This window comes from the organism of the source record quoted next, unplaced genomic scaffold (genome assembly GCF_019419815.1).
Source record: "Pyrus x bretschneideri cultivar Hongxiangsu unplaced genomic scaffold, Pyrus_bretschneideri_v1 Contig71, whole genome shotgun sequence".
In the NCBI taxonomy this organism is placed as follows: Eukaryota; Viridiplantae; Streptophyta; class Magnoliopsida; order Rosales; family Rosaceae; genus Pyrus; species Pyrus x bretschneideri.
Genome location: NW_025999811.1, coordinates 813,046 through 831,275, shown reverse-complemented (window position 1 = coordinate 831,275; position 18,230 = coordinate 813,046). Strand labels below are relative to the sequence as shown.

Sequence of the window (18,230 nt, the reverse complement as noted above, 5' to 3'; positions counted from 1 at the left end):
AAAAAAAAAAAACAAAACAAAACTCTCGGCTGCTTATGCTTATGCTGCTGCCAACCAACCTTTTTCCCAATTCTTTACTCTCTGCCAAAGAGGAGCCGACCAGCACACCCGTGCCCTCTGCTTTCCTTCTCAAACAACACATCATGATTGCTCTCCTCACGATCAGGATCCTCTCCTGATCTAAGGATGAGGATTCTCATGATCAAGAAGTGTGAGCTGTTGAATGAAAATCCAACGGTTATAATTATTATAACTTTAAAGGGACCTTCTATTTATAGCCGTTGGATTTTCATCCAACGGCCCATACTCCTTGGTCATAAGAATCCTCATCATTAGATCAGAAGTATCCAACGGCCTATACTCCTTGGTCATAAGAATCCTCATCCTTAGATCAGGAGAGAATCCTGATCCCTCTTTTTCTTTTCTTCTTTCGGCCGCACAGGAGCAGAATGTGATGGGCTTACTTGCTGAGAGACAAGTCTGATGTGTTCAAGAAAGTGGTTTTGAAATTAAAAAAAAAAAGACTAAGAAGTGATAGAGGTGGCGAATACACTTCACTGGAATTTGATAGGTTATGTGATGATCTCTCTCTGCCAAAAGATCACACTCATTCTTTTTAGGGGGTTTTAACAAAACATTTTCGATATTGTTCATTTTTAACGAAAAATCATATTTTTATCTTTACTTGGTATTATTCAATACACCTTTAAAAAGAACTTTTCATTAAAAATAATTTTTTTTTAAACTTTTCGTTAGTTTTCTTTCTTTTTATCCAAAGAATGGTGCTCACCGGGAAAACCAATTCTCTGCCTTTGAAGTTTTGAACAATACCAAAAGAAAAAAAGAATCTAGCAATCCCTTTTTCTACAAACATGACCATGCCTTTACTGTTCTTTGCAATATTTTATTAGCCGAAAGTTTGCCAAATTATTTGGCCACTAATTCAACATCCCATTCACTTACGAGGAAACTTCCTCGTCAATGAGTGTGGAGTGCCTGGTGGCTAATGGGAACCTTCCTCTTCATATATATGTCCCTCTCAGAATCTGCATATAATTGTCCATGGCCTTGCATATGCTTGCCCTGCATCCATTCATTGCAAGAACCAAGAAACAGAGAGTTTCTCTAGATGGATGCTTTCCGAGATTCTTCTTCCTCCTCTTACCGGTGTTCCTATCATGCCTTCTTGAGTTTCAGAGGCCAGGACACGCGCAAGGGCTTTACTGATCACCTCTATAGAGCCTTGGAGCTAGCAGGAATCCATACGTTTAGAGATGATGATGAAATCAAGAGAGGGGAGAATATTGAGTCGGAGTTAGACAAGGCGATACAGGAGTCACAAGTATCGATAATTGTCTTCTCCAAGGACTACGCTTCCTCAAGGTGGTGTTTGAACGAACTTCTGAAGATCGTGGAACGTAGAAATACTGATCGTAGACATGTGGTTTTGCCAGTTTTCTATGATGTGGATCCATCCGATGTCAGGAAGCAGAGAGGTTCTTTTGCTGAAGCATTTGCCACACATGAGGAGCGATTCAGTACGGAGATGGACAAGGTGGAGCAGTGGAGAAGAGCTCTTGGAGATGTTGCATCTTTGGCAGGCATGGTTTTAGGAGATCGGTAATTTCTATTCTCATTACATTCTCACGCTAATTGAAAGTGTCTTTTAAATTAGAAAACTAGATTTTAATTCCTAAATAAGATGAAGTTTAGGAAAATATTTTATACAAGATTAAAACTCTATTTAATGTCAACGTATATATATTCAGCGTCTCTTGTTTTACTTATAATTTTATGAAAATATTATAAATTTTAATTATCATTATGGTAACATCTTATATAAGAAAATATTTTTATAGAGATTTTTCAGTACACTTATGTTTTTGCATATTTTCTTATCTGCCACTAATTCATTACAATATAGTTAGGTACAAACATTTTGGTATACTGAGTTAGTATAATATGTTTAGATATGGATATTTCGGTAAACTAGTTTAATATAATATATTTAGGTACTGACATTTCGGTACACTAGTTTAGTATCATATAGTTAGGTACAGAATTTTCGATTTACTTATGCTTTTATATATTTTCTTATGTGTCACTAATTCACTACAATATATTTAGGTATGTGCATTTCTGTACATTAATTTAGTAAAATATATTATGATAGGAACGTTTAGGTACACTAATTAGATAAAGTTAAATAAAATTAATGAATTAAAATGTGTATAATAATAAATTTAAAATTTAATGTAATAACATTAAATAAGTTATCTATTAAATATAAAAACAAAAATATAATATGAATTTGAATTAAGTACACATTAAGGGATTAAAATTAATATTCAATCCAACACCAGGTTTTTATTAAATTTTAATCTTCTTGAAGGATTAAAGTTCAAAGACCCCTATAGAAAACTAGATTTTAATCCTTGGTTTAGACTAAAATCATGAGTAAGATCAAAATCTAATTTTTGTCCATTGATACATTAATAACCTCATTTATTAATTATATTTTAATTTTTTTAATTATTTCTCTTTTTCTTCCTAATTTTTAATGTTTTAATTTTATTTCACTACAATTTTCATTTTCATTTCATTTATCGTAATATATTTTGTTGTAAACATTTAGATACACTAATTTTCGTTATACAATATATTTCAATGTACTTTGTCTTTTTCATTTAGGTACATTAAATTCATTATAATATATTTAAGTACACATTTTGGTACATACATTTCAACACAAACATTTAGGTATATTAATTCTATATAAAACATTTCGGTACTAATATTTTAGTGTATATATTTTGGTACACAGATTTATGTACATTAATTTAATATAATACATTTAGGTGCATATTGACACACCCCGTCCCGAAGGAGGGCATGCTGGCCGTCACGTGAGAGTGACGTAACCATTTACACAGTTCGGAAGTTTTAAAATATACAACTTCTAAGATGAACCACCCGAAGGTGAGTCCTCATTTGGTCCATTCTGTCAGAACACCGTTGAATTTCCTCGTAGTCACCACACCTTTGCAATTCTTGAACCTGGAGGGGCGCAAAACCAAAATTGAGTGGGTCAGTAAAACAAATCTTTTTCAGATCCAAACACTTCTCAAAAACTTTGTAACCCCTCTCCGTAAAACTTGTATACTTTCCCAGAAATAAAGTATATACTCATATACGTAATATATCTCAAATTATGCTAGACAATATGAATGTACGTCATGCCAAGTATCATAACAGAATGCTCATCATCTCTATGGGAATATGATGGAATAACATATAATCAATTCAACATTCGGCTATAAACATAGTTCATACTCTTTCATTCTAATCAACTCAGCCCTCGGCTGCATATATAGCTCATAATTAACTCATCACAATCAACTCAGTCATCGACTGCATATATAGCTCATAATCAACTCATCACATCAACCGCATAACATCTGGCCGCCGGAGTCACCTAACGTGACCTGTACGGCTGCATATAGAGCTCAAATCACACTCACAATAACTAAGCAACTGAACCTGCCCACGAGTCGGAACCACCTAATGTGGTCTGTACGACAGGCCTGGGTGTTACGTATATATACGTTCTAGTGCTACGATCACGTAAGACTGGGCGAATAATCGCACGTCACCTACGAGTCGGAACCACCTCATGTGGTCTGTACGACAGGCTATGCACCTAGCTTGGATCCAAGCTGAGCATAAGGTGCGGGGAGGTGAACATCACGTGAAGGACTGGCCCTGCTCAGGGCGAGCACTAACACCGGGGATCAGGTTATGAGCTCTCTAAGCATCTCAAGCTACTCATTCTTCATATCTCAATCATATCTCATGATCGTTATCAGCATAATATCTCAATCATATTTCAATCATATCACAATCATAATTCATTTGTATTTCCATAGTATTTCAATCGTATTCCAAACGTATTTCATACGTATATCAAATGTATTTCAAAGGTATTTCATACGTATATCAACTGTATATCAAATGTATATCAAATGTAGCTTACCTGGGCCTCCTCAGCACCATGCAACAGTATGCATAATTATGGTAATGCACATATTAAAATACGATGCATATATGACAGGATATTTAATTCGTATTTCTTTTAAAATACGTTTTCTAGGAAATACGTCAAGCATATGTATATATATACTGAAAAATAACTGCCCACTCACAGATCACATCGATGTCTCGTAGGTCCCTGAGCCTCCCCTAGATTGGTTACATTCTTCTTCTGTATAATTTTTACCTATACAAAAAGTAACCAAATTGACGTTATTTAACGCGCATACACCAAACATTCGTCAATAACTTTCTCATACGTTGCTCGATTTGGGTATGTGAATATACCACGGTGATCTACACGACGTCACGAACGCGTGACAATTTTCAGAACTCAATTTGGAGCTCTCACGCGCCCCCACGCGCCCTGTTCACGCGCTGCCCACGCGCGCGTCTTCTTCCTCGCGTCGCCGGACTGGTTTCGCCGGAGGTGGGTGTTTTGCCGGAATTTCTGGGTAAACTTCAAAGTGTCATAACTTCTTCATTTCTTAACCATTTTCGACGTACTATATATCAAAATGAAGGTATTGACGAGACGAACACATCCATACCTGCCTCGACCCCTAAATCGCCGTGGATTCGCCGGAAAAAGCCTCGAAAGCTCCGGCCAACTTTGACCACAATAATCCCGACGTCCAAACTTCTCCAACGAAGTATTCCGAGGCTCCTTGGGACCTCACTAAGACATCTACAAGCTTAAAAATCCCAAAAACACGCTAGTTTAAGTTTGCATGAATAGTACCTAAATCGGACTACCTCGAATCGACATGAAAACGAAGGATTTCTCACCTGAAAATGGTATGGTTGCACTCGTACGAGGTTCACGAGTCCAAAAATGCCCTTGGTTCCTTCGATCCATCAAGGTTTGGGTGATGTGTGTGTTGTCCGTACGTTTTCAGAAGGAAGAAGAATGAATGGAGCTCGGGAGAGAGAGAGAGAAAAGTGACAGAAAAGAGACAGAGGGAGAGGAAAACACGGGAGAGTGAGAGACAGTGTGTGTGAGTGTGTGTGTGTGGTCCAACACATGCCACACCACACAAACAACACTAAACGTAAATGTAACGAACTATGGGTAAAAAGGTAAATTCACACATACGTTTTTATAATCTCGGGACGGGATGTCACACATATAATTCGGTACATACATTTCGGTATTAACATTTAAATACATTAGTTAAATATAATACATTTCGGTACTAACATTTAGATACATTAATTGAGTCTTTCAAGTTTGAAGAATGTTAAATAAAATTAATAAATTAAAAAAAAAAACTCTTTTTTGGTCAAAAAATAAATTAAAATTTTGTATAATAATACATTTAAATATTTAATAGGAGACATTAAATAAAATGCACATTAACTATTTTGAATTAAGGACACATCAAGGGATTATAATAAATATGTAATTTAACATCAGGTTTATTTTAAATTTCAATCTTTTTGAATGATTAAAGTTAAAAAACCCCTTTTAAATTAAGTAAAAGGTTTTTTTTAGCCAAAATGATCATGAGATTTGCATAACTCATCACTTTTAAATTAAGTAAAACGTTTTTTTTTAGCCAAAATAATCATGAGATTTGCATAACTCATCACTTTAGTCCCTGAGATTTAAAATCAATAGGAGTCCTTGAGATTGTCCACCATCAATCATTTTGGTCCTTGGGTGAAAAATTAAGTTAAATAAGGATCAAAATGATAAAATTATCCTCAATTTAATAAACAATAGGCCAAAATTATTTGACTAAATTGAGGGTATTTGTATCATTTTATTCTTATTTTATGAAGATTTTTCATTGAATGACCCAAATGTGGACAACTTGGGACCAATTCTATCGATTTCAAATCTCGGGACCAAAGTAAGGAGTTGTGTATTTTGGCTAAAAAACCTTAAGTAAAATTGTAGATGGCAGTGAAGCTTGAAGTTGTTCGATTTTGGTTTATATGCTCCTATATATATACTGCGATTTTGGTTTATATTTTCCTATCGATTTTGGTTTATTTGTTCTCATGCTTATTTCTGCGTCGTATATTTCAATTCAAATGAATTATAGGTATGAGGGGCAGTTCATCCAAGATATTGTTGAAGAGATTAGAAATAAACTGAATCCCGCAGCTTTAGACGTCGCTCCCTTTTCAATTGGAATGGATCATCGTGTGCAACGCCTAAACATGTGGTTACAAGATGGATCAAATGATGTTGGTGTAGCTGTCATCTGTGGGATGGGTGGAATTGGCAAGAGCACTATCGCAAAAGCCGCTTATAACCACAACTTTCGTAGATTTCAAGGTAGCAGCTTTCTTGCAGATATACGAGAATCTTCAGAACAACCCAGTGGTTTTGTTGGCTTGCAAAGAAAACTTCTTTCAGATATCCAAAAGGGGAAAGCAAAGAAAGTATACAATATGGACGAAGGAAGAAGCAGGATCAAACAAGCCGTAGGCTATAAAAAAGTTCTTATTGTTCTTGATGATGTGAGCAACCGAGATCAACTCAATGCAATTCTTGGAATGCGAGAGTGGCTTCATCCAGGAAGTAAAATTATCATAACAACTCGACATGAACATTTGTTAAATGCTCATGAAGTTTTTGAAAAGTTTATGGTTCAAGAACTGGATGAGGATAAATCACTTGAGCTTTTCAGTTGGCATGCCTTCAGACAATCCCATCCAGAAGAAGGTTACATGGAGCTTTCAAGACATGTGGTACAGCACTGTGGAGGGCTTCCATTAGCTCTTGAAGTTCTGGGATCTTCTCTATCCGGAAAAAGTGTAGAAGTATGGCAAAGTGCATTGCAGAAGTTAGACGTGATCCCTAATGACAAAATTCAAAAAGTTCTGAGGATAAGTTTTGATTCTTTACAAGATGATCATGACAAAAATTTATTCCTTCACATAGCCAGTTTCTTCACAGGAAAGAAGATGGATTATACGAGTACAGTGTTGGACAGCTTAGAGTTTTACACAAGGATTGGGATTGAAAATCTAGTTGACAGATGCCTAGTGAAAAATCAATGGATGAACAGGTTGTTCATGCATCAATTGGTGAGAAACATGGCAATGGAAATTATTCGTGAGGAATCACCTGATGACCCCGGAAAACGTAGTAGAGTGTTGCAGAAAGATGCCTCTAATATTTTGAGAAAATTAAGTGTAAGAACTATGTTTTTCATGTGTATGTATTTTTCGTTCTGATTTGCATGTGCAGTACTAATTATATACTTACCCAATTCTCTGATTTGTTAGCAGGGTACGGAAAATGTTAAGGGCCTCATGCTCAACCTTGCTTGCAAAAGAACGTTAATTGGAAGTGATAAACAACGCTGCCATGTTGAAGATTATGATGAAAATTCTTCAAGACGAAGTGGGCTTGGTTTCTTCTCTTGGAAACCAACTAGCTTTTCATCCACAAACTCAGCTTCTGCATCAAATGAGATAGATTTCGAAGCTGAGGCGTTTAGAAGGATGCACAATCTTGTACTTCTCATGCTCAACAACGTCAACGTCTGGGGAAGCTACGAAGAATTTCCAAAAAGTTTAATATGTTTATCTTGGAGAGGATTCCACTTAAAATCAGTACCAGAAAATTTTTATTTGGAAAACCTGGTTGTTCTTGACATGCGAAAAAGTAGCCTACAACATGTTTGGAATGGGATCAGGGTATGTAACTCTCTCTCTCTCTCTCTCTCTTTCTCTCACACATGTCCATTATATCTTCTTAGAAATTGATTAATACTTGTTATTGAAACAGTCTCTTCCGAGGCTGAAAATTCTTGATCTCAGTCATTCGCATGGCCTTAGGACAACCTCCAACTTCTCAGGACTCCCTAACCTTGAGAGATTGATTCTTAAACATTGCATAAATTTGGTTGAGGTTGATGAGTCCATCGGATACCTAGAGAAACTTGTTTTGAATCTAGGAGGCTGCAAAAATCTCATGAAGCTTCCAATATTGAGATCTGTGCGGGATCTTGATCTTTCTGGTTGCTCAAAGCTTGTGCTTGGTGCCAATACGACTGCCACAACTGATCACTTACCTAAATCATGGTATTCAATCTGGTCGTGGGTGTCGCTGAGAAAAAATATTGAATCAAGCAGTTTCTCATTGGCAAGTTTACCGCATTCCTTAACAAGTTTACGTCTGGATCGCTGCAATCTATCAGAGATTCCGAGTGCCCTTACTATGCTGCCTTCGTTAGAGTACTTGGATCTGAATAACAATCCAATTACAAGCCTACCAGAGAGCATGAACAATCTTGTTAAGCTTCGCACTCTTGCAGTAGAAGGTTGCAGAAACCTCACAATGCTTCCAGAGCTCCCACATGGTTTGAAACAATTGAATGGTAGAGGTTGCACATCATTGAAAAGAATAACAAATTTACCGAACTTGCACATATCACCGCCCACACATTCCTTACCTGACGTGTAACAACCCGTCCCGGGATTTAAGTAAGAAAATGGGTATTTTTGTATTTTTTATTAAGTTTGGGGAATACCTTTCTTTTTAAAATTGTTCTTGAACCTTAATTGGTGAGCCCAAGGGGCCCACCCCCTGTTTTTGTCCCCCGGTTCCTTCCCTTTCCCTTTTCTTTTCTTTTTTTTTTTCTGAAAAGTCTTCTCCTCTCTTCTCTCTTTCTTCCCCCGTGCTCTCTCCTTTCCCCCCCCTCTCGGTCCGACAAGAACACACCCACACACACACACACACACACACCCATGCCCACGCCTATAACTCTTTTCTAACCCCGTGGATGTGTTTTGGGACGTCAAACCACGGAGAAACCACCTCGGGAGACATTTCCCAGTTTTCCGGCGAGCACCGCCCCTTTCGAGGCGATTTCCGGCCAAACCACGGCGAGTTGGCCGGCGTGCGAGGTATCAATCTCTTCGTCTCGCTGAGTACTACAACTTTCCTTTTTGTTTCACCTAATTTCATTGAGTATTGAAGAAGTTATACTCATTTGAATCTTACCCAGTTTCCGGCGGACACCCGTGGCTTCCAGGCTGTTTTCCGGCAAACTCCGACCACGATGACGGGAACCAAGGGTATATTTCGATTCCTTACCTTCGGGGCTTCATTTTGGTATATTGAATGACATGTTTTGGTTGAGTTGTGAGCTCCAACGGAGCTTGGGAATTCTCCGGCCGAAAACCGGCCTTCTCCTTCCTTGGAATCCGGCGACCACCAAACCCAAAGGCCTTAGGGCCTTGGTTGCAGCCCAAACCCATTTTCTATTAGCCCAAAACCCAAACCCATTTTCCTTTTTACCCAAACCCAGCCCACTTAAAAACCTAACCCAAAACCCTAACCCAAAACCCTAAAACCTAAACCCAATTACCCTAACCCAAACCCTTAGGCCCAAACCCGGATCCAATACCCAAACCCTAAAGCCTGACCCGTTGACCCGTGACCCGTTGACCCGTTGACCGTTGACCCAGTCAACGGTCAGCGTTGACTTTGACCGGTCAACGGTCAACGTTGACTTTGACCTCCGGGTTGACTTTTTCGGTTTTTGTGCGGGACCCCTCATAGGCTAATTTCGACGTCCTGAACCCGTTTCCGATGTCCGTTTTCCCAAATTCAACCGTTTGAGTAGAGTTTGACTAAATGTACCATTTATGTGCTTAGGGGCAATTATCTGTGGCGTTTCCTTCTTCGCTAGATGGCGTGGCTTTTCGACGGCGAAGTACTGTGAGTGGACCCCTTCTAAAAATGCATGTTTTAATGGTAGAATTGCATACACAGAAAAGCATGTTTTGATGATTATGTTTTATGAAACGTTTTACGAGATAATATGCTTACTGAGGCTAGTTTGAATTATTACTATTTTTCCTATAACCCATGTTCTTATAGAATATCTGATGGATGACGATATGATATTTAGAACATGTTTAGAACACCTCTTTATAGTATAGATGATGGATGACTTTATACTATGAAGTTGATTTTCAATATATGTATGTTCACTGGTTTTGTACTTACCTAGTGGTCCTTTCCGCTACGGGACGTAGGGATAGATCCGGTCCGTCCCGGGCGACGGTTTGGTGTTGGCATAGGGCCTGGAGTGTGTTTTCCTCTGACTGTCTGCTCAGAGACGGGGAGCCGGCATGGGGCCTGAAGTGTATTTTCCTCTGACTGTGTGCTCAGAGACGGGGAGCCGGCATGGGGCCTGAAGTGTTATATCGGACATTCACTAGTGTTTATTATTTATGAGATTTATGATTTGAGATATTGCACGACATGCTAGGTTTCGGAAAACCTATGTTTATCATCATATATATGTGTTTTCATAAAACCTGGGGGTTAGTATGTTGATAACTGTTTTATTATATATATATATATCAACTTGGTCCACTCATGTTTGTTTTGCGCCCCCTTCAGGACTTAGAATCGAGGCATACAATCCTGACGTCCAGGCACTTCCGCATTGGCATCTTCGAGTCCTCTCGGTGTAGGACCCACTTCTTGTTTCATTCAATTTTATATTATTTTCTTTTAGTGTTCTAGATTAGTGGTGTGCTCTGAACACGGTCCTTATTTGCATATTCATTATTCTTTTACATTTATAAACCTTATTTATCCTTTATTTTCAGCATTTGCACTTAATAAATGGCTTTCGTCACCCTCGGGTGTCGGCCAGCACGTGCCTATCCTGGTATTCGGGAAATATCGGGGTCGGGGCGTGTCAGATTGGTATCAGAGCGTGATTTTGTTCAGAGCATACTTAGGACCTTCTATTACTGTAGTAGTGTGTCTGTCATGACATCATTTGGATGTCACGACTTCCGGTTTTGGTATCATTCGGCATAGTTGTGCAAACCTTTCTCTGTTTGAATTTTCACCTTCTGGTTGAAATACAAGAATTCGTGTCGGGATTGTGCCTCAGTAGTGATGAAGTGGATTGTTGGATGACTTTCGACATCGGATCGATACTCTACATCGTGCATTCCCTGGGAATTTCGGACATAATTGGATTTACCTAGGAGCGTTGAGAAACGGAAAAACTCTAAGTGAGTTGAATTTGGAAGATCTGAAGCGGTTTTGTACTTTACGACGTGCATTCTCAGGGAATGGCGGGCACAGTTAGTGTTACTTGGAAGCGACGTGTTCTAGAAATCTTAGTTTGAGGAAGTCTGGTCGAGGCCAGTAGTGGATACGAAATGGCGATGCCACTCTGCAACATGCGTTCCCTAGGAATTGCGGGCAGAGTCGGCTCTACATCGAAATCTCGAGAAGTGGAAAAATCTTGACGGTACGAGTTGGTTGAGATCAACTAGAACCCTGAAACGATGACATCACTCTGCGACATGCGTTCCCTAGGAACGGCGGGCAGAGTCATTGCAGTGGCAATTACTTGAAATATTCGAAGTGCGTGTTTGAGAAAGCAAGTAAGCATTGGTGGTGACGACGATTAGTAAGTGGTAGTTGGCGGGAGCAAATCAATGTTCTCAGGCTCATTACCACTGAAGAAACCCGTGTGAATCGGTAGAATGAATTTTCGATGATTGTTCTATCAGTAACCTCTTTGCTTACCTCAATGGCGAAGTCAAGTTCCTTAACCTTTGACCGTTAGCTCTACACCAAATTCTTCGGGCGTTGACTTCATTTAGATTAGAAAATTTCTTAAGTGACTCTTCGGTAGCAGATGTTATTCCCACCAATTTTCCAAAAGGAGTTGCGATTCTTTTGTTATTGTAGTTGTATTTGGTTGATGAAGATCCATACTTGTTTGGATAAACAGACTTCTTGAACTTCACCTGGATTTGGCACTAGACGGTAAATCCTAGCACCTTGTCCATATACTTTCGGTGGAGGTGAACTTAGCCTCTTGCGTGTAGCCCAACTGACCAGTACTCTTGTCCAGTAATTGTTTAGCCTTATAATTTTCAGTGTAATGGCTTGAGACTACCATATTCTTCATTGTACGAAGATCGAGCTTTACTTTGAACTTCCCTGGACTCATTGAGCTTTGGTTTGCTCAAGGGTATCACTTGGAGTTAGCCAATCGTGTCATTGCATGCTTATAAAGACTGCTTTGTATCTTTCTTCTTCGTCATTCTGTTGGTTTAGAGGTTCTATGTTTAATTTTTGAACTTTGAAATAGCTCTCACAAAGTATTGTGAATTTCGAAATGTCTTTGGCCTCGTCAGATCTTATTAACAGTTCTTGACTATTCTTGAGCTTATACCTATTTCCTTTTTGGCTAAGGAACCAGTCAACCTTACCGTGTTGATTAACGAAATAATCATAAACAGTGATTTCTATTTCTGCATCTTTACCTTCCTTCGTTGGTTTGTTTCTCATCCAGATATTTTGTACTCTAGTTTTAATAAACTTGTTTTGATCCTCAAATTCTTGAGTGTTCTTCTAGCCTTCTTTACATGGTTTCTCGCTCAATCAGTGAAGAATTCACGATCGATCAATTCGGTGGAAGTTTGTGCCCAATTCTTATCATTTCAGAAGAAATGTTACGAGCATAATCTTTTCATAAGCTTATCCTACTTACCAGAAAAAGTTCCACGTGGGTGTGAGGTTGGAGTCGTTTTGTGGTAAGAGATTGGTGAAGATTGTGGTGTAGGTGAGCAGCAGATTGCATCATTACCTTCACGCTGAATTGAATGGTCACCACTCATTATCTTGCTACAATTCATAACCATCATATCGTACTTTGGTAGACCTTTTCAATGATGTGATGTGTTCGCCTCAATGTAGCTTTCCACTACCTTGACACCAGGATCCTTCAGTTCGTGAGCACGTGAGCGTGATGTTTGGATGAAGGTTTGAGTACAGAAGGTCAGCGGATTGTATCATCATCTTACTATAATTCATAGGCATCACATTGGTTCTTTCCCAATGTTACGTGTCGTCTCAACTCATCTTTTCATTGTTTCGCTTCAAGACTCTGTTGTTGTGAGTACGTGGTTATTGAAACACTTCTAGCAGATCTGTTTAGTGTACTCTGGGTTGGCACCATATCATGGTCGAGGCGAGAATCGAATAATCTTTACACTTCTCTCGAAAGGTGTGTACTTTCATTTGTTTGAGGTTGATCACTTGAGAGTCCTTCTTTCCATCAACTTTGACCTTGTTTTACTAGAAATCTGCAACTAAGCAAAATTGGAGGGGTGGTTCGAGCACTACAATGATTCCCAAGAGATACCGCTTGTTGGGAAAGGTGACTTCGCGTTTTCTGCTTACTTGGCTTGAGTTTGTGGGTCTACTAGTAACATGGTAGCCACTTCCTTTGAATCCCAAGGTACAGTTTTCAAATGGGTTCTTTGTTGGCAAAACACTGGAGTAGTTGGTCACATTTGGAAGAATTGAGGAGGAAAGTATGCTTGATACTGGATAGAGTTTTATGACGACAGTTTCTGTTTTGTTCGGTTTGAGTACGCCATTTTTGCGACATGGTATGAGAGTTCTACAGGCAATACTAGTTAGCAGAGGAGTATTGGGAACTAGTATTCGAAAGATTGAATTTACGACGTGTGAAATTGTGCATCCTCAGCAAATTACCGCTTGCTTATGGAGACAACAAATGTGTGATTGATATCACGGGCGGCCGACTGTGGTATTGAAAACTTATTCGTTGGGTTCGTTAAGCAAGTGGGCAGGAAGATTCGTCTTCAGCAGTTGGTACAGATTTGCTATTGTTAGGACTTGACCTAGAGACGCATCTTTTCTCGGAGTACGTGACATTCGTATGCTTAGGCGAGACCCACTCTCATTTTTCAGTTTTGAGTTCAGTTTTGATTTTCAATAAGTATTTTAACTTCCTTTTCTTTAATTATTTGTTTTCGACGTTACAAATGTTTTGGCGAAAGTATTTCCATTTTCAGTTTTAAGTTAAACGCGAGTTTTCGACCTATATGTTAGTACATATCTATTTTGACTATTTTGATGCTATAGTATTTTGCGTACTTATTTTTGACCTTATGTCAATATATGTTTTCGACTTTATATCTTATTAAAGTATGTTTCTACTTTTACACTGATGGGGAAGAAAGTAAGAGCTTGGAGGCATGATAGAGGATTTGGCAACCCGTTCGCGACGGTGTGGCATATTCTCTTTGATGCACCCACTCTGACTTGAATTCTCTTTATACATATATTCTTCTTCCTATTTTTGAGTATTTCTGTTTAAGTTGTGATTTTAAATTTCGGGACGAAATTCTTTTAAGGAGGGTAGATTGTAACAACCCGTCCCGGGATTTAAGTAAGAAAATGGGTATTTTTGTATTTTTTATTAAGTTTGGGGAATACCTTTCTTTTTAAAATTGTTCTTGAACCTTAATTGGTGAGCCCAAGGGGCCCACCCCCTGTTTTTGTCCCCCGGTTCCTTCCCTTTCCCTTTTCTTTTCTTTTTTTTTTTCTGAAAAGTCTTCTCCTCTCTTCTCTCTTTCTTCCCCCGTGCTCTCTCCTTTCCCCCCCCTCTCGGTCCGACAAGAACACACCCACACACACACACACACACACACCCATGCCCACGCCTATAACTCTTTTCTAACCCCGTGGATGTGTTTTGGGACGTCAAACCACGGAGAAACCACCTCGGGAGACATTTCCCAGTTTTCCGGCGAGCACCGCCCCTTTCGAGGCGATTTCCGGCCAAACCACGGCGAGTTGGCCGGCGTGCGAGGTATCAATCTCTTCGTCTCGCTGAGTACTACAACTTTCCTTTTTGTTTCACCTAATTTCATTGAGTATTGAAGAAGTTATACTCATTTGAATCTTACCCAGTTTCCGGCGGACACCCGTGGCTTCCAGGCTGTTTTCCGGCAAACTCCGACCACGATGACGGGAACCAAGGGTATATTTCGATTCCTTACCTTCGGGGCTTCATTTTGGTATATTGAATGACATGTTTTGGTTGAGTTGTGAGCTCCAACGGAGCTTGGGAATTCTCCGGCCGAAAACCGGCCTTCTCCTTCCTTGGAATCCGGCGACCACCAAACCCAAAGGCCTTAGGGCCTTGGTTGCAGCCCAAACCCATTTTCTATTAGCCCAAAACCCAAACCCATTTTCCTTTTTACCCAAACCCAGCCCACTTAAAAACCTAACCCAAAACCCTAACCCAAAACCCTAAAACCTAAACCCAATTACCCTAACCCAAACCCTTAGGCCCAAACCCGGATCCAATACCCAAACCCTAAAGCCTGACCCGTTGACCCGTGACCCGTTGACCCGTTGACCGTTGACCCAGTCAACGGTCAGCGTTGACTTTGACCGGCAACGGTCAACGTTGACTTTGACCTCCGGGTTGACTTTTTCGGTTTTTGTGCGGGACCCCTCATAGGCTAATTTCGACGTCCTGAACCCGTTTCCGATGTCCGTTTTCCCAAATTCAACCGTTTGAGTAGAGTTTGACTAAATGTACCATTTATGTGCTTAGGGGCAATTATCTGTGGCGTTTCCTTCTTCGCTAGATGGCGTGGCTTTTCGACGGCGAAGTACTGTGAGTGGACCCCTTCTAAAAATGCATGTTTTAATGGTAGAATTGCATACACAGAAAAGCATGTTTTGATGATTATGTTTTATGAAACGTTTTACGAGATAATATGCTTACTGAGGCTAGTTTGAATTATTACTATTTTTCCTATAACCCATGTTCTTATAGAATATCTGATGGATGACGATATGATATTTAGAACATGTTTAGAACACCTCTTTATAGTATAGATGATGGATGACTTTATACTATGAAGTTGATTTTCAATATATGTATGTTCACTGGTTTTGTACTTACCTAGTGGTCCTTTCCGCTACGGGACGTAGGGATAGATCCGGTCCGTCCCGGGCGACGGTTTGGTGTTGGCATAGGGCCTGGAGTGTGTTTTCCTCTGACTGTCTGCTCAGAGACGGGGAGCCGGCATGGGGCCTGAAGTGTATTTTCCTCTGACTGTGTGCTCAGAGACGGGGAGCCGGCATGGGGCCTGAAGTGTTATATCGGACATTCACTAGTGTTTATTATTTATGAGATTTATGATTTGAGATATTGCACGACATGCTAGGTTTCGGAAAACCTATGTTTATCATCATATATATGTGTTTTCATAAAACCTGGGGGTTAGTATGTTGATAACTGTTTTATTATATATATATATATATCAACTTGGTCCACTCATGTTTGTTTTGCGCCCCCTTCAGGACTTAGAATCGAGGCATACAATCCTGACGTCCAGGCACTTCCGCATTGGCATCTTCGAGTCCTCTCGGTGTAGGACCCACTTCTTGTTTCATTCAATTTTATATTATTTTCTTTTAGTGTTCTAGATTAGTGGTGTGCTCTGAACACGGTCCTTATTTGCATATTCATTATTCTTTTACATTTATAAACCTTATTTATCCTTTATTTTCAGCATTTGCACTTAATAAATGGCTTTCGTCACCCTCGGGTGTCGGCCAGCACGTGCCTATCCTGGTATTCGGGAAATATCGGGGTCGGGGCGTGTCATGACGGCATAATGGAACCATATTTAGGGTTGTACAACATATTATTGGACTCAAATTTATGGTATTGTGGGAAACTAGTTGATGTTGCAAGCTTGTTCAATACACTACCATTGAGCAGCTTTGACATAAAACTCCTCAAAGATATCGATCTATTCGATTTGTTCGATTTGAGACCCAACGGTGGCATTGAGGTCGAAAGGAACAACTATTGTGCAAGTAGGCGCTCCAAGGTTCTCTCTCTCTCTCTCTCTCTCTCTCTCTCTCTGCTATGTACAAGTGCTTATAATATGATCTCTATGGCGTAAACAATTAGATTGTAATCACAACATCACCATGAAACTGCAGGGAACTTTTGACTGCGCCATATATAGCATTTTTCTCCATGAGAGCAAGATTCCAGATCGGTTCAATTACAGGAGCATGGGTAACACTGTTTTCTCTATTATTGTTCCTTCACATCTTAATATCAAGATCGTAGGTTTAAATGCATGTATATTGTATGCCCCGCAATCGGATCGAAGCCCTGAGATTGCACGTGGCCATCATCGCCCTTCGCTTGAACTTAGGAATGAGACAAAGGGCCTTAAGTGGAGATTAGAAATGTTGACAGGGTTTGAATGGAAAGTGATGAACGAAGATATGTTATGGCTAAGCCATTGGATTATGGGGAACAATGAATTGGAATGCGGGGAAGAAGTGTGTTTTAAAAAAATCGACGAGCAAGACGGTTTCGTCACAAAGGAGATTGGAGTCCAGTTTGTGTACGAGCAGCAAAATAAGGATAAGGAGGATGTCCCATCAAGTAGTGGAGATGCAATGATCCTACGTTGCAGATCGAGCGCATCTTTCGCTGGACCGGTGTACCCACGCCTTGATACCATGGGACCGGACATTTTAGGCTTTAAGAAAAGGATCCGTAACTGCAAGAATGAATCTATGTCAACTGTCGTCTGCCATGTTCGTTACGATCTCTGTAACCATGCAGTGATCGATTCAAATGATTATTGGTAACGAGTGCTCTAAACTATTACCCAGTTGAATTCAAACTAATGTTGGTGATGCACAAATCACTAGATTCAAATGATTATTGGTTGTTAAGCTTCGTTTCTATCTATTTTCAATTTTTCCCTAAAAAATTGTTTTCAATAATTTAATATACAAAATTTCATGCCAAACAAGTTCTTGCCTGTATAAAGTATGAATTTAAAACCCAATTTTAAGAAAAATAAAGTTTTAGAGCCCAACTAGAAAATAAGCCCACACGTTGCGGCATGAACCAACTGTTTCAGGCATAGCTGCATAAATAAGACACATTTCAGGCGTAACTGCATACATAAATAAGACACAAAGTGCAGGAAGTAAAGCTCATATTTTTAGCAGTGTTATTTTAACAACAATTCTTCAAGTGGTGGATTGCCCTGGTGGGTAGGGCATTTCTCTTAGTCCTACTGCATTCCGGGTTCAAAGTTCCAACCATCCCCAGTACCAGTTTAAGCACACCAAAGAACAAATTTAGCATCTTCTGTCGTCATCCACCCAACCCCAGCAGATACTCATACAAAATTCAAACAGAACTTGCCAAATTCATCCTCTTAAAATACAAAACGAAAATAGTTTATGATCACTGACCTCTTTGAATCGAATGATATTCGGATTCTTCAGTGATCTGTGGTTCATGATTTCCCTTTGAACA

General features: G+C 39.5%; 2 protein-coding genes and 1 long non-coding RNA gene across 4 annotated transcripts; 2 read left to right on the top strand and 1 right to left on the bottom strand.

Moving 5' to 3' along the window:
* Nucleotides 1-848: 848 nt before the first annotated feature.
* Nucleotides 849-8,534, top strand: LOC125472678 (disease resistance protein RPV1-like). Of its 2 annotated transcripts, none has more exons than XM_048574383.1 (4): nucleotides 849-1,620; nucleotides 6,141-7,239; nucleotides 7,333-7,746; nucleotides 7,838-8,534. In XM_048574383.1, exons 1-4 carry the CDS (start codon nucleotides 1,130-1,132, stop codon nucleotides 8,513-8,515), a joined length of 2,682 nt encoding a protein of 893 aa, XP_048430340.1. In that variant the 5' UTR covers nucleotides 849-1,129; the 3' UTR covers nucleotides 8,516-8,534. The 2 variants fall into 2 exon arrangements, with proteins under 2 accessions (XP_048430340.1, XP_048430341.1); XM_048574384.1 differs by having other exon boundaries at nucleotides 850-1,620; nucleotides 7,336-7,746.
* On the bottom strand, nucleotides 4,481-5,237 carry LOC125472683. Its single transcript, XR_007254606.1, has 3 exons — nucleotides 4,879-5,237; nucleotides 4,641-4,784; nucleotides 4,481-4,540 (listed from the first exon to the last, which is right to left on the bottom strand). It is a non-coding gene; the product is annotated as an uncharacterized LOC125472683 (long non-coding RNA).
* Nucleotides 8,535-16,427: 7,893 nt separating the features above from the next.
* LOC125472679 lies at nucleotides 16,428-17,621 on the top strand. The gene is made up of 2 exons (XM_048574388.1): nucleotides 16,428-16,767; nucleotides 16,883-17,621. Exons 1-2 carry the CDS (start codon nucleotides 16,549-16,551, stop codon nucleotides 17,546-17,548), a joined length of 885 nt encoding a protein of 294 aa, XP_048430345.1. The 5' UTR covers nucleotides 16,428-16,548; the 3' UTR covers nucleotides 17,549-17,621.
* The last annotated feature ends 609 nt before the right edge of the window (nucleotides 17,622-18,230 follow it).

Excerpts from the sequence above, each read along its gene's own strand:
- LOC125472678 (XM_048574383.1), top strand. The coding sequence starts at position 1,130 with ATGGATGCTTTCCGAGATTCTTCTTCCTCCTCTTACCGGTGTTCCTAT. Across the intron at positions 7,240-7,332 it reads ATATTTTGAGAAAATTAAGT|CAGGGTACGGAAAATGTTAA; the intron begins GTAAGAACTATG and ends CTGATTTGTTAG. Across the intron at positions 7,747-7,837 it reads ATGTTTGGAATGGGATCAGG|TCTCTTCCGAGGCTGAAAAT; the intron begins GTATGTAACTCT and ends TTATTGAAACAG.
- LOC125472679 (XM_048574388.1), top strand. The coding sequence starts at position 16,549 with ATGGAACCATATTTAGGGTTGTACAACATATTATTGGACTCAAATTTA. Across the intron at positions 16,768-16,882 it reads GTGCAAGTAGGCGCTCCAAG|GGAACTTTTGACTGCGCCAT; the intron begins GTTCTCTCTCTC and ends ATGAAACTGCAG.